Source organism: Carassius gibelio, chromosome A5 (genome assembly GCF_023724105.1).
Source record: "Carassius gibelio isolate Cgi1373 ecotype wild population from Czech Republic chromosome A5, carGib1.2-hapl.c, whole genome shotgun sequence".
In the NCBI taxonomy this organism is placed as follows: Eukaryota; Metazoa; Chordata; class Actinopteri; order Cypriniformes; family Cyprinidae; genus Carassius; species Carassius gibelio.
Window position 1 is genome coordinate 17,804,153 of NC_068375.1, and position 15,100 is coordinate 17,819,252.

The 15,100-nt window shown below is 39.2% G+C and overlaps 1 protein-coding gene across 2 annotated transcripts; it reads right to left on the reverse strand.

The window, feature by feature from the left end:
- Nucleotides 1–6,782: 6,782 nt before the first annotated feature.
- LOC127999044 (nuclear receptor subfamily 2 group F member 1-A-like) lies at nucleotides 6,783–13,824 on the reverse strand. Of its 2 annotated transcripts, XM_052592158.1 has the most exons (4): nucleotides 12,836–12,977; nucleotides 12,572–12,657; nucleotides 10,747–11,274; nucleotides 6,783–8,024 (listed from the first exon to the last, which is right to left on the reverse strand). In XM_052592158.1, exons 2-4 carry the CDS (start codon nucleotides 12,582–12,584, stop codon nucleotides 7,750–7,752), a joined length of 816 nt encoding a protein of 271 aa, XP_052448118.1. In that variant the 5' UTR covers nucleotides 12,585–12,657; nucleotides 12,836–12,977; the 3' UTR covers nucleotides 6,783–7,749. The 2 variants fall into 2 exon arrangements, with proteins under 2 accessions (XP_052448118.1, XP_052448117.1); XM_052592157.1 differs by having other exon boundaries at nucleotides 12,572–13,824.
- Between the last annotated feature and the right edge of the window lie 1,276 nt (nucleotides 13,825–15,100).

The following is a 15,100-nucleotide window of genomic DNA, read 5'->3' on the forward strand; positions in this document are numbered from 1 at the left end:
ACAAATGGTAGTGTTTTAATACGTTGTTAAATCTTAGTATGATTTTAACTCTGTACATGTTTATGGTGTTAAAATGAAGTAGGCTACCCTCTCAAAGAACGTAGCTTCCCCTTCTCAAATTTTGCCGCTAAGAAGTAAAACTGAAGACGTGATGGGGTGTATTTGAAGAATGACGAGCTTTGTTGTTGACTTCTTTTCATTGCCTGGCTAAAAACACGCCTGCCCTCAAGTAAGCCTCTCCAGACCCCTCCGCCTCCCGCCACCCTGCACTGAATGGTCAGCTGACCTCGGGGTCTTCGTCCACTCTGTCCAGTTTTGACCGAATAAGCCACCTTCCCCCAGTCCTGCCACAGCTAAATAGGATCCCTGCTATTCTTACTGATATCATCAACGAATGCAAATTAATTTAAATGTGGGGGCAGGGGGCTTGAATATCAGGGATAAATACTGCGCCAAGATAGCTCTGCAGCGGATAGGATATTTGGGAGTGCATTTGGTAACGAATCTTGCATTGATTATGCATAAAAGGAGGAGGGGAAATCATGGGTAATAGAAACACGTTTTCGTCTCTAATATAAGGAACACCACGCAGGTGTCTTATTCAGATTAATACCATATATTTCTGGATTGTTTGTAAAGAGTGGAGCCAGGTCATTTAGAAAGAATGGCCGAACCCACCTTCTATATCCTTTATCTTCATAGATTCCTGTATTCTAAGACCGACCCCCATTTTTAGACATACACAGATGATAGGACGGGCGCACACATATTTGAGCACAAGAGAAAACTGGTTTTGCCTGTGGATGATGAGAGATGTGGCTTTTTATGCATGAAGACACTTCCTTGCATCCGGCCTTAAAAGGGTTTTGAGTACAACAGAAATGATGCCTATTTTGTTATGTTTCATATTTGAGTGTTTTGCAGCTTATACATTACTGTAATTTCGGTGAGGACACACATGACACATATGCATGAACATGGATATCCAAAAATACAAAAACTTGAAATACTCTAATGTGTTTGCACGTTACTTTTGTGTCATTTTTTTCTGTCATTTCAGATTTTACACATTAAAACTCAAGCTTTAACGTCTCCTTGGAAGTGGCGGAGCGCGTATGTATTTATCAAGCGCACAAATTGCGACAACTAGGCAAGACAGGCAGGATAAAGGAGGAAAGGCGTGGGATCAGAGAGCCGTGGCAGGGACCAACACCATAGCAAGAGAGATAATGCCTCTGTCAAGACCCGGTCTATATAACGCGGATGAAAAATATCCCTCGACAAAACGCTTCAGTCATTTATTATGAAAGAAAATAGAAGTCATGCTGAGAAATTAGGCAAATAAAAACGAAATTAGGGCTATATTAACCACAACATAACTCACAAAGCCTGTCAGGCCGCCTACTAAGAATCAGTGCCTAAAATGCTTGTTTATTTGTTTCATGTTGTGTTTATAAAACGGATAGATAGATAGATAGATAGATAGATAGATAGATAGATAGATAGATAGATAGATAGATAGATAGATAGATAGATAGATAGATGACAAGACAAGACAAGACAAGACAAGATGCAGTGGCCTCTCTTAGTTTAGCTGTTTTTGGGAATAATATTTTAGATGTGAGATCTTGTGCTTGTTCATGATCTACATAATTGCATTTTAATGTGTATGAACAGATTATTATAATTTTTTTTTATCTAATACACATGCTGTATGTATTTGAAAAGTGGGTCTTTGTTAATTTTGGTACCAGTAACCTGCAACAAAATTCTGTACAATTGGGAGTGCCGCTGCATGGCTGCGGTACGGGCGCAAACCATCTGTTGTGTATTATAACAACGAGAAGTAAATATTGCTGAAAAGCCAGAACGTTATCAGGGATAGCAACTATTTCTTTACTGCCCAAGTGGTAGGCATCAGAAAATGTGCTTGTGTATGTCTATGGAAACATATTTGCACCACTGAATAGATGCACTAATAACACGCGCTTTGTCTTGAAGATCTCACGATAATCTGACGTCAGCACGCATGAAGGGAAACTGAATGAAGAAAGCTGTCGGCTGTCTAGCTATGAATCTCTGTACCAAGTAACGTTAGGCTTTTAATTTCTTTCCAGACAGAGTTTAGTTTTGTAGTAGACTATTGCTAACCGTCTCTTAAAATCAACAAATTCACGATTATCTCCGGAAATCCAAGTTTTAGTTTAATTAATGCCGAGTATCGTAATCACGAGGCACAATTTCGCTTATTAAAAGTACGACAGAAAGTGTATTTTATGTTTCGCAGTTAAAACTATGTCTGTGTCGCTTCGCCTCGGTTACCTCCATTTACGTTTTCCTTTCATAGCAAACTTTCCGTTCCCCAAAGCTCCCTTTTCCGGCAATGATTTATTTCTTCAGTACACAGACAAACACGGAAAACTGGCACTCTCGAGTTTAAATGCCACGTGTTGATTGATTTGTTGTTAATGACAGCCGGAGTCACACATGCACGCACGTCGAGACATCCTCTCTTCTCTTACTTTCTCACAGAGCTCTCTCCCTCCACTTCCACCTCCACGCTCCTTCTAGCTCTACTGAGCTATTCTACCACGACGCGCGTGCACCACACACGGCCGCGCGCACTCGGGAGCCCTGACTAACACACGCGCGCGTTTAAGGGGGACGAAATGAAAACAAATTTTCTTACTTTTTTTATTGAGGACATCTGTCAAATACTTCGAAATCTTGCGGTGGCGGACTCCACTCTTCGTCCTGACGTGTTGATAAAGTCGCTCTTCGGTGACTTGTCCTTTAATTTATGCTTTTCTGGAGTCTGTCCCCTGTACCCAAATGCTTTGAATGAACTGAAGTGCAGATTGAGACATATTGAGCCCCCTTTAAGGGGGATCATTTCATGTGGGAGGTTGGACGCAAAGTTTGGACCTGTGACTAGCATTCCGGGGAGACATGCATATTTTAAAATAACAAAGAAAGATAAAGACGGGACGATGGGTGGGAGTGAAAAAAAAACTTGGAGAAAACTAAATAATAAAAAAACTGTCATTGTTGGACAGGATTTGAGCGCGTTTTCAGTTGTGGGTTTCCTTGCAGTTAGTTGTGGGAAAGCTCCTTGTCTTAAAAAAAAAAAAAAACTGTAAATAGTTAGCTAAGAAACATCCTAAGAAACAATTGGCTATACATTTGCTTATATACACAGTGCCATACTTTGAGAAAAAAAAATCAGCTGCCTTGTATAGAATAATAATTATAATAATTTCCACAACTATGACGCTACTTTTTTTTTGCAAAAACTTATCTTAAAACTTAATTTTATTTACAAATGTCATTCACACTCAGAAATGAAATTAGAAAATATAATTAAGTGTTTCCACAAATTAGCTGCATTTAGCCTAGCCTATATAATAAAAATACAAACGATGTAGTTTTATTTGTCGTACTTTTGTTGAATTTCCATGTCTCCTTTGCTTGCCATTGACAATAAGCATAATGAACTTTATTATGCAATGCAAAGTATGCAGAGCAGGAGATGTATGGCGTTGAGCTAGATATCTCTTTTACTTGTCAGTGGTCGGTCATGGGTAATGCTAATAAGAGACCCCCCTCTTTTCCCCTGTCCCTGTGCCGTCTCATTCCCTTTCTCTCCGCACGCAGAAGGGATCGATAGCTGACCTGATGGTTTGGCCAAAGCTTTATTTATCTGGCGAGGCAATGATATTATCAGCCTTGAACGTTATATACAGCAAACGTCTACCTAAATCAACAGAAAGAGATCGCTTACACAGCGATCTGTGCTTTCTCGCCTCCCTATACCCCACACCAGGTCCGACCACACACACACACCCTCGAAGTGGAATAGGCTACAACACAACTCTATGGTTCAACGAAGTCACGCACGCACGCACGCACACTTGGGTTGCGCACACACATGCAAGCACAGGCGTCGCCTTATGTTACGTTCACAACTGGGGATATTTTATATCCTGTTGTGTTGGATTTGATCCACGGCTTAAGCTTGCTGGGAGCTCTGTGGACGTAGAATTATGCAGTGATCACTGAGAATGTTAACATAGGTATATCGTCATAGCCTGCATGGCCTCTGTGGCTAAAATGTAAACAATCAATTTGTGTAATTAAAGTGCAAAATGTGAAAGATTTTCAAACAATGTTTTTTTTTTGTTTTTTTTTTTTTTGTTAAGATAGCTTTCCCCACGTCACCTTACACTTGAATTTAACACTATCAATATCTTGATGTGTGTGTGTTGCTGGATAGAGAGATGACTGCATGCATAGATATATATATAGATAGATAGATAGATAGATAGATAGATAGATAGATAGATAGATAGATAGATAGAGTAACGTTTAGATAAATAGATAGATAAAACTATATCAAGTCCCATTCACACGAAGGTTAATAAATGAAACGAAACAACACAAATGTAGCTTACTTTGAACATACCAGTGTGATGACCAAAGGCCCAGATCGAAATAATACAAATGTATAGTCATTTTTAGGTCTCTGTTCTTCCCCTCCACACAAAAAACATAAAAAACCATAAATTACGTCCTAATATCCTAAATGTGTCAGATAAACACTCAAGCGTGACTAAGCTAACAGCATATGTCACATTCCATGCCCCCAGTGACTTTTTATTTTCTGTAGGAAAACTGTATGTGTCTCAGTCCTTTTGTAGTCCTTTCATGATGTAAAACTGCCACGCTAACCTCCTAACCCACTTTAGATCTAAGTGAAGTAATCGTCTGAAAACACTGACTGACAGTTATGAAATAATGCGCATTTAAAATGTTGGCAGTATAAAAACTAATAATGTAGGCTAAATTCAAATATCGTGCATTAGTGTCCTATTACAACACATGCTTGACATGCATCTCAGACAGAGACTAGAATAGCCATTTTCTTGTTGCACATGATTCATGTTCTTTTATGGATACATTTTGCTTTGTTAATTAGAAACACGTGGCACGAATTCGGTCCTTAGCAACTATTGCTTTATATAGCCTCAAGTCTAACAAATGTAAGTCTCAATAGAATGTGTTCCTCTTATTCTGATATTTCCCGTGAAACGGAGCAGAAATCTTCAGGGATTTTCAGCTCATTACTGCAGAACATGAAAGTGTTTTAAGTTTCAGCTCAATATGATGGTCAACACTTTAGTCGAAGCATCATATTGCCTTTGATGTCATATTTGGGTAATTTCAGGCTTAATAACTTTGATTCAAAGATCGACAGCACATTGACCATATCTTAGGCTATTATACATTTTTTTTAGGCTATTGTGAAAATTCCTGGTTTTCTAGCAACAAAGTATCTCTACTTGTCCTCCATAAAATTATCAGAATTCCCTTGTGCACCCCTCCCCCCATAGCCTAACCTGACCATATTTGATTCAATTAAAACCATGCGCAATTAGACTGTCCAAAAAAGTACATGGTCTCGTCTACATACTTTTTTTCTGATGGAAATTCTTTTTAACACTGCTAATACACATGGTGGGTAAGGCGATGAAAAAATAAAACACATATGATTGTTAACTTCACCATCAAGCTAATTGCCCCTCCAAAGATCATGTGATGAAATTAACCCCATATAATCCTCCCCATCGAACATATACATTTCCAATGACAATACAACCGAGTATTTTGTCTAGCACTGACATCTTGCAAGTCCTTTTGAATCCATATCACATGCTGTACCACAAATCGCTTTTAATGGCGCTATAAATGAAACATATGTCAGCGCCAGTGTTACCTGTGAGGTTAATTGAAAAAATTTTTGAATCAAGAATAATTACAAAAAAAAACGAACTTTATTTTTGTGATTGTGTCATCCTCTTTTTATGGGAGACAACGTATAACGCACTTGCTTGAATTAAGAGTAGCCCTCGGTAAAAATTCAGTCACATGGGGGTCAGCGAAAGTTCTTGTCACAGTAAAACACGCCTCTTTCCCACAGTAAACATCACACGTGAAAGGTATGATATTTACGTGCATGTGAATTTCAATCGCGCACGTATGAACATCAAGTGATTTCCTTTCTTGATTTCTAACCAATCACATGAGGCTGCACATGAATTTCTCGGTACAATACATCACATGTTGTGCTCATATCGACCGGCTTACACGCGACATTATATCTTAGATTGATCACACATTTAGCCTAACTGCTACTGCGCTCCTAGTCAAAACATCTGCCCTAAAACAGATACGTTCAAAGCAATAGTAGGCTAGTCTGCGAGTTTAGATTTTTTTATTTTTTTATTTACTGCAGTGATTGAAGAAGAAACCCATTGTCTTGTGAGAGCAACGCTGTTTATGTCTTCTCTTTGACTATGACAAAGCCTTTCAGTTCAGTCTGGGAAAATATTACACATTAATGCGCTGAAACAGGCATAGATCTTTGAACCAGTCGGTAGCAACGTCACAGAAATCTTATTCTGCGCACGACGCAGGGACTCCAGATTATACAGAAAACTCACGTGCTCACCAAAATGCACACAGAATATATATGCTACTAAAAGTAATCAAATGCTTGCATTTATAACCTTTCTGGATTTCTATTTATAGAGGTTTTACAGTATTTCAAAACTATTCTTGACGAGCTTGAAATTTTATGTCAACAGGTCTGCGTAACAAAATGAAACAAAGCTGTGTGTTTCGGTTGGCCGAACAGAAATATGCGTAATGTCAAAGCACATCCCAAATTCCATTGGAACAGCTAATTAATTGCATCATGAACATTGAATTTGCTGAGAGCGAGACAGTGTTGCCTATTTCCTTTTTAATAGTATAGTCACCATCACACAACTTCACGCGACCCGTCTGCACAGGCATATCATGGATTGAGCAAAAATGAAAGGCAACAAACAATGAAAAAAGAGAGAAAGAAATAGCAAAAATATCAAGACAAAACAAACAGAATGTATTTGAAAATGATATATTAAAAGTGCTTTCGATTTTCATGTCTTTTATCTTTGACTGATGATTGACTCAACACACACTCGCACACACATACAACCAAAAAAAAAAAAAAAAAAAACGTTTCACCGGTGTCCTCTCCTTAAAATGTCCATGAGGTCAGATTTGCCGAAGTTGCATGTCCATAGCATCAAGTGGGGGAAGGTTCAAACATCAGGGAAATTGTCATTGCGATTAGACTGTGTCTTATTTGTCTAATGTTTTTCTTTATTCCTTTAAATTCTCACTTCAATTTTAATTCTTGGAGAACATATCTTCAACAACATATATCGCACTCATTATAAGAAGCAAAAGGTTATATAAAAAATCATTAGTATATAATCACAGAAAAAAAACTGGTTTAGAACCAGAAAAAATACAAAACAGATACATAGACACAGGACATTTCTTATAATTGTTTGGATTTTTTTCCCGCATAGTCTTGCTCATTTACTGCGCATATGGAGTTCTTCATTTTATTTGTATGCATTTTGTTCTTTACAAAAAGAAAAAAAAAAAGAAGAAAGAAAATAAAGGCTAGTATTTTACAAAATGGAGAGTGTTCTTGATGACGGCGATGGATTTACACGGGAGTACGTCCAGTTCTTTAATCTTTGTACATTACATATTCCTTTTCGGTCCCAGAAGACAAAAAAAAAAAAGAGTGTCTTCCTAAAGTGGTCAGAAATAAGGTCCTATATATATAGTCTTCTTGAAAGGGCTTGCAGAATTTTGGTCCTTTAGTCTTTTTGTTTCACTGGCTCATTCGGATCATTGAATGGACATGTAGGGCCAGTTGAAGCTGCTCCCGGATAATAACATATCCCTGATGAGGGTTTCAATGGGAGTTTTACCTACCAAGCGAACGAAGAACAGCTGTTCTATTACTGACGATGAGACAGTGCGGAGAGAAGGCAGTCGCAGTAAAAGCTTGCCAAAGCGACTGGGCTGGTTTGGGTACTGGCTCCTCACGTACTCCTCCAGGGCGCACTGAGACTTCTCCTGCAGGCTCTCGATGTGTGCAGCATCTGACAGACCGCAAGCGTCTGAATAGACAAAACACAGCACAGAAAAGAGGCCCAGGTTATCATTCAGCATCAGCATTACTGTTGTTGACAAAGTGAGATGAACAAACATGATCCCAACATCATGCATCACGCAGCGTATGAGGCTGTCTGTGATAAAAATAAACAATACGTCTGTGCAATCCCTCAAGAGTAGCAGAACGCACTTCCTGCGTTGTAAGGGGACACACCGCATGCACGCTTACAAATCAGACTAAACATACTACATACTGTAGTAAGCTCGACTGAAGAAGATGGAGAAGGCGCTCATGCCTCGTGTCAAATATAGAATATCCTGCTGTATATTTGACATAGAATTGGGCTTGGTAATAACCAAATTATGCCCTAATTGCTCTCCAGATGCTACCGAGTAATTTCTCGCCCGATTCCCTGTACAAGCAGTTGCCTCTGCTGTGAGTCTGAATGAGGAGGCAAGGCCGCTGGAAGCAATCACATTTATTAGGCTACCGTGGACTTGCTTAAGGACACAGTCGCCTAAATTTCAAAGAAAGACGTCACGTATTTTATAAGAAACGATCAAACTGTCCTATATCAATTAATGACATTAATTAAAAACATGTTTACAAATACCACATGAACGCCAATGCAGTAAACAAATAAACTAGCCCAACCACTGCCAGCATCAGTTCAGCCAAACGTCTTCGTGAACACAATGGCCAGGCAAATACCAATTCTGTCAGTATGCTAATATGGCGGCTGTGCTGAACAAAATATAATGATCAAAATAAGAGATAACGTTTTCTTCGGTTTAAGTCTTAAAGTGTAAGGGCGTGGTGTATGCAGCATGCCTCAGAGACTCATCTTTATTGCACTGGACTAAAACACAATGTGATCAAACACAATAACCTTCTGAACTGTGCTAAATCCATGCTAAAATCTCTGGGTTAAGTGACCACCTGGGCAACTTTCCGCTGCAGCCAGCATGTGCAGAAAGCACTGCTATTAAAAAAATAAAATAAAATAAAAGTAATAATAATAATTCAGGAACACAATGTAATGTGTTTCGTATGTCTAGGAATGTTTTCTTGATAGTTTACTTAATTTACACTTAATCAGAAAGAACCCAAGAAGAGACAAAACCAAGGCCGCATTATTAATCCATCACGTGAAACAACTTTATGCAGCACTTCGGCCTGACAACAAATCAAAATTACTAGAACTTGCTAGTTATTTTTGAATCATAGACTACTGCTTTCACGTCTTACGGATTAGGAAATCCTTCTATCAAGTTGTTCTGACTCGCTAACCAGTCCAGATCCCAAATTCCAATTCATTGTTAAGAATGGCAAGAAAGGTAACGTGTGAGACTGACGTCATTGAGAAACAAGCACGACGTTACATTGGTGGGATAAATTAGATGTTCAAAACATTAAAAGGTTTAGGTTATATATATATATATATATATATATATATATATATATATATATATATATATATATACATATATATATATACTATTTATTTAAGATTTGGCATGTCATACAGATTCAGCAGTCACGCATGTTTTTTAAAACTAAGGCAATAGGCCTACACACAAAGTGTCCAAGCGACCGTGGCCTACTTTAACTCGAACGCCTCTCTCTTCTTATTTCACCTTGAGGCAAAAAAGACTACACGTTTATTGTCTACACTACACACACTACACATACACAACATTACCAGTAACCTATGCTTGTCTTGTTTCAGAGCCAAATAATTATACAGCCTAGGCTATACAATACGTAGGTAAGCTATACAATTCCAACTGCTAAAATAAATATTGTTAATATTAATAATATACTAAACTTAATTTAAATGATATCCTACTTAGATCAAATCATAATTAAGACATACAATACGTAAGTAGTGTAATAGCTGCTATTAAAAATACCTTAATACGCTTAAACCTTATTAACATTATATTTTTAATCGTCTGTTGACGAAATAAAAACTACTGTATTATAAACATCAATTACAATGTTATAGAGGTCTAAAGGGTAATTTGGTGTAGATCAATGTTTTGTTCAAATTGTTATAGCTTAGCTAATTGTATAGCTATTTGACAAATTAACTCGTCAATAAAAAGACAGACACCAGTCTAATGGATATTTCTGCGCATTGATATAAAATATCATTTAAAAATAAAGTCCGAGCTTAAAATCAATTATTATCCATAAAGGCCTTTGTAGTCACCTTTTTTCAATAGAGATGGCCCCAGATGTATATTTGTATATGTACACTGCCTCATGTACAATCGTGAACCAAAGTGGTTGGGCAGATTTATGAAATACATTCTGAACTAGATATGCACTTGATTGTACAAATATTGGCCTAAATATTTTACAAACACAGAATTAATGTGAAATGCATATTCCAGCTGAATAGAACTTTAGAATTTAGAATTTTTTTTGTTTTATGTATATTTATCAACCTGCACAAATATTGCAAAATATTATGTCATCTGTGTTGACTACAAATAATATGTGACATTTTGCATTACAATAAATATATATATATAAATGTGAATCCTTTGAATCGATCACATTTGAATTACCACTTTATAACTTTGTAAAATTAAAAAGATTTTACAGTACTAAGTCAGCTCGAGACCCACTAGTGAGCTACAGCGTCAATGGCGAAGCTTATCCACCCCGTATGCATTGCCCCCTTATGTCTGTGAGTAGGCCTCGTCTCACACACTCACCTGATGTGAAGAGCACTATGGCCTTAATGCAGCTGTATTCTGCAGAATCGACGTGCAGTGCTTTGAGCTTCTCGACCTGCTCCTGGAAGATACGAATGTGATCCATGAAGGCCACGACGCGGTCTGCCGACATTGGCGAGGCGTGCAGGCCGGCGGCGGCGAGCAATGGGGCCACATGTAGGGGCATGGAACATTGAGCCGCGTTTAGCACAAATAATTCGCTCCATGTTAGTCTGAGCAGGGACACCTGGTCGGTGATCTGCAGGTCGGGAAAGAAAGGAATGTTCCTTGCCCATTCCACAGCACTGAAGAGCAGGCGAGCTGCAAGCTCACAGATGTTCTCGATCCCCATAATATTATTGGGCTGCATGCACTGGCTGCCATAGCGAGACGTGGGATAAGGCTCGGCCCGAAGTAGTAACGAGATGTATCCGGAGAGATAGCAATGACCGTTCAGAGGATCCCCGTTCGTTAGCGCGTACTGGCCCGGGTTCGGTTGGGTTGGAGGCATTCTTCCTCGCTGAACCGCTGACAAAAAGAAAGAAAGGGAGAGGAAATGTACATCCAGAACTGAGAAACATAATTGATGTGGAAGCTTTACTTCGAGTGCATGAGTACTACTCTACACTGCTGGTTAACATCCACGACAATACCACAAAATAACAAACTGTTTACCATTATGTCTAGAAGAAAATAATTTCACGTGGTTCTTGAAGCCCTGCAACCTCATCGGTTATTAGATGTTAATATTTACCTTTGTTTATGGACTTCAACAGCTAGTATGAAGACACACAAACAGTCTCTAGCTCTCTCTCGGTCTCTTTTTTCGTCTTCATAAACACATGCGCACACACACATACACAAGTACATATTACGATTCATATTTTCAATATTTTTTTGTTGGATGTGCATGTAGTAAACATAGTGGACGAGGACCGGGGTTAAATCTCGACTAGTAGAACTAGTCAGGCCACCAGCTTCTTTCTTTATTACAAATGCTACACTCTAATAGGATACTATTTTGCCATAAATGCCTGTAATACATATGCATATATTTATTTACTAGTGATACGTTTACAGTTAATTTAACGATTAGGATAGTGACTCGAGTCTCATAGTCGAGAAAGAAGACTTTGTTTTTATATTGGTTTCAAACAAAAATGCATTTAGCTATATAGGCACAGTCTTACGTTGAACTAATTATTTTAAAACAACATACGGGGTATAAATAGCAGTTTTGTTAATCAGTTATTAACAGTAGACTGAAGCTAAGTTGCAAAGGCCATTGTTCGCATACAGCTCTCAGGCTGAGAGGGGACAGACAGGCCTCTAAACGTTTACTCTAGGATACGGCGTAAACACAGAGCCACATCTTACTTTTTTAGAGATAAAAATATAGCCCATTATATATTTTAGGTATACAATATGGGGTTAGAGAGTGTAGTAGCTTTTCGGCAGTCTTGTCCTTCTTCCAGCACATGCACGCTCTCTCTCTCTCTCACACACACACACACACACACACACACATACACACTTAATCTCTCCTTTATCTTTTTTTTTTAGTATCTCATGTAATTGGCAGAGTTGAAATGGGTGCATATGATGCTTGCCTATCTGAGCAAACAAAATTACTTTTTTAAGATGCATGCTGATCCTGGCAATGCCCGAGTATTTACTACTGCTTGTAGGCTTTAGCAAGCAATCAAAGCACATTTATTTCGTGTTTGTATGTGTAGCTATAGTGCGAGCTTTATGTAGCCTAACATATATCTGAACATGAAACCTGTGTATAGCAATATAGTGTTGTGTTCAGAAAAATATTCACCTTCCCGCCGCATGCCCACTTTTAAACACTTCTTCAGCCGACAATATTGGCACTGATTACGGTGGTGCTGGTCAATAGGACAGTTCCTGTTGGCACGACATGTGTATGTTAAGTTCCTTCGGACACTCCTCTTAAAGAAACTTTTGCATCCTTCGCATGTGAATTGACCATAGTGCTTGCCGCTCGATTTGTCCCCGCAAACAACACATTCTATATGCTGCTGACTCTGTCCAGAATTCTGGCTGCCCTTTTCGCCAGCCGTACCTGGTGTGGACGGTGGTCCTGGCTGACTGGGGGTCTGCGGAGTGTGTGGTGCCGCTGACGCCGCCTGCTGTTGCTCCCTCGCCGGCTGAGCTGCTGGATTGGGGCCGTTCGGAGGTCCTCCGGCCACGTCTTCCTGCGGATCTCGCCAGACGCTAACTACCATTGCCATATCTCGGGCCCGAAAAGTGCTTTCAAGCGAACTGGTCGCTCGGATATCGGAGCAGGGAAAAGGGAAGTCTTATGAGAACGGCAGCGCGAATTCAGATCGGAGAACTCAATCACATAGGAAAAGGGTAGAAGCGGTAAAAGATCAATACATTCAAAATACCGGAGTCGATAGAAAGGCACCCGATCAGGATATGCAGTTGTCGGGAGGCCAGTTCCAGGGTAAATCGCAGTCAGCCATTCGGGAACCCAATCGTGTAGAGAGAAAGCGATCCCAGACGTAATAATAAAAAAAATCGTTTTTCCTGAAAAAATACTGCAATAAAAATCTTCACGTTGAAGCAAAAATAATAGCTTTCTGGTGGACCGGAGATCCAAAGTGCTGTGCAAAATAAATCCCCCTCTTTTTTCTTCCTTGCTCCTCTCTCCGTATTCGCGGCTGGAGAGGAGGAAACACTGAAGAACGGATTTCTCTATCTATGTTCATGAATAAAGCTCATCTGGTCCAGCATGAGAAAAAAAAAAAGAAACGTCGCCCGAGTGCCCATGTAGTTTCACCTCTCCAGCAGGAACAGAGCAAGGATAAAGAAAAAAAAAAAGAAGAAAAAAAAAAACCCTAATGGAATATGTAAGAAGCAGAGACCCCAAAAAGAATGCGTTTTAACGGGAGTACCAGCGGAGCAATGTTTCCGAAACGGAGATCTGCGCGAATGTCTGTATATAGTGAACTTTGACACTACTATTGAAACTGACACGTTTCTATGGAGATCGCTGCGCCTTATATGGTGCTCGTGTCAAGGAGCCAAGAGAGGGGCTGCTGGCAACTGATAATCAAAGGCGACTGACTGGTCAGAACCCTGCATCGAGGGGGAGAGAGAAAATGGGAGGCTAAGGTTAGCCAAGCCTCCTTCACTCCATTGGTTAGAGTCCTCGCTTCTCGCTACCTACGACTGAGGGCTCTGACAAGCACCATTTACATTGCGCTCGCCCCTGCGCTGCTATTTACTTTGAAACCAGATTAGAATGGACCGTCTATTTTCACAAAAAGAGGAAGAAATCCCAGAAAGAAGCGGCGAAAACGGGATGAAAGCAATGGACGAACTATACGCGCACGTGAAATATAAACAAATCCGCGGCAGGCGGGAGGACTGGTGCGAGCAACACAAAGTTGAAAGTGTTTTGTTTGAAACTGTAGTCTTAATTAAAAAGAAATACCCAATACAATGTCCAGATCTGAAACGAGAAGGACCCATTAACGTTTTATGTTATCGTGACAGAACAATACCGGCTCGAAATTAAACCATAGCCTACATTCATGTCACTAATACACCCAGCTCTCAGTAAAACGATTAAATAAAAAAGTATTAGGACGCGCGATGACAATCACTAGTTTGACTGGAAATATAGCCTATCAGCATAACGGAATGTTTTATCAGTGATAGGAAACAGATTAAACAGCCAGCCAGGGCACAAAAGAGGAATCAGAATACCGTGATAGTGTAAAGTATGAAAATGCATAGTTTACTGTATGTTTTAACAGATTTATTAACGAGGGAAGTTTTTTTTGGTATTATGCGCAGGGAAACCGGCTTTTGTGCATGGATGCCGAGAGCTGCGCTGTACAGGCGTATAATGTCTGGATCGGGCTGCCATCTAGCGTACAGTAGACAATTACAGCGACATAAAAATGAGTAATTTATTGTCATTTTAAGCATGTTCCCAAATGTGGCTCAGATATAAATTGCGCTGTGGGCAAAAATGTTTTCTGATTTTGATTTATTAATGTAGCCCTAGATCTATTTGTAAGACACATGCAATTTAAAAAAACTTTGATCCCGATAGTGCAATTTGTTTAACATTAAGTCTGGTTTCATTTAACTACGTCTGTAGCTTTTTAGAAATATTTGATTTTGCGATAAACTATTTTGGCCACTATCCAGTTGATGTATAACCGGTTAAAGACCGTTAACAATGTTTTTAGGTATTAAATTAACCTCTTAGTAGCTTTCATCATCTGACAAAATTTTTCACTAGAACTTTCTCATTTATGAACTCTGCATCAGAAGACCAAAAGTGTGTAAAAGAAGTTAAGAAGAAGCA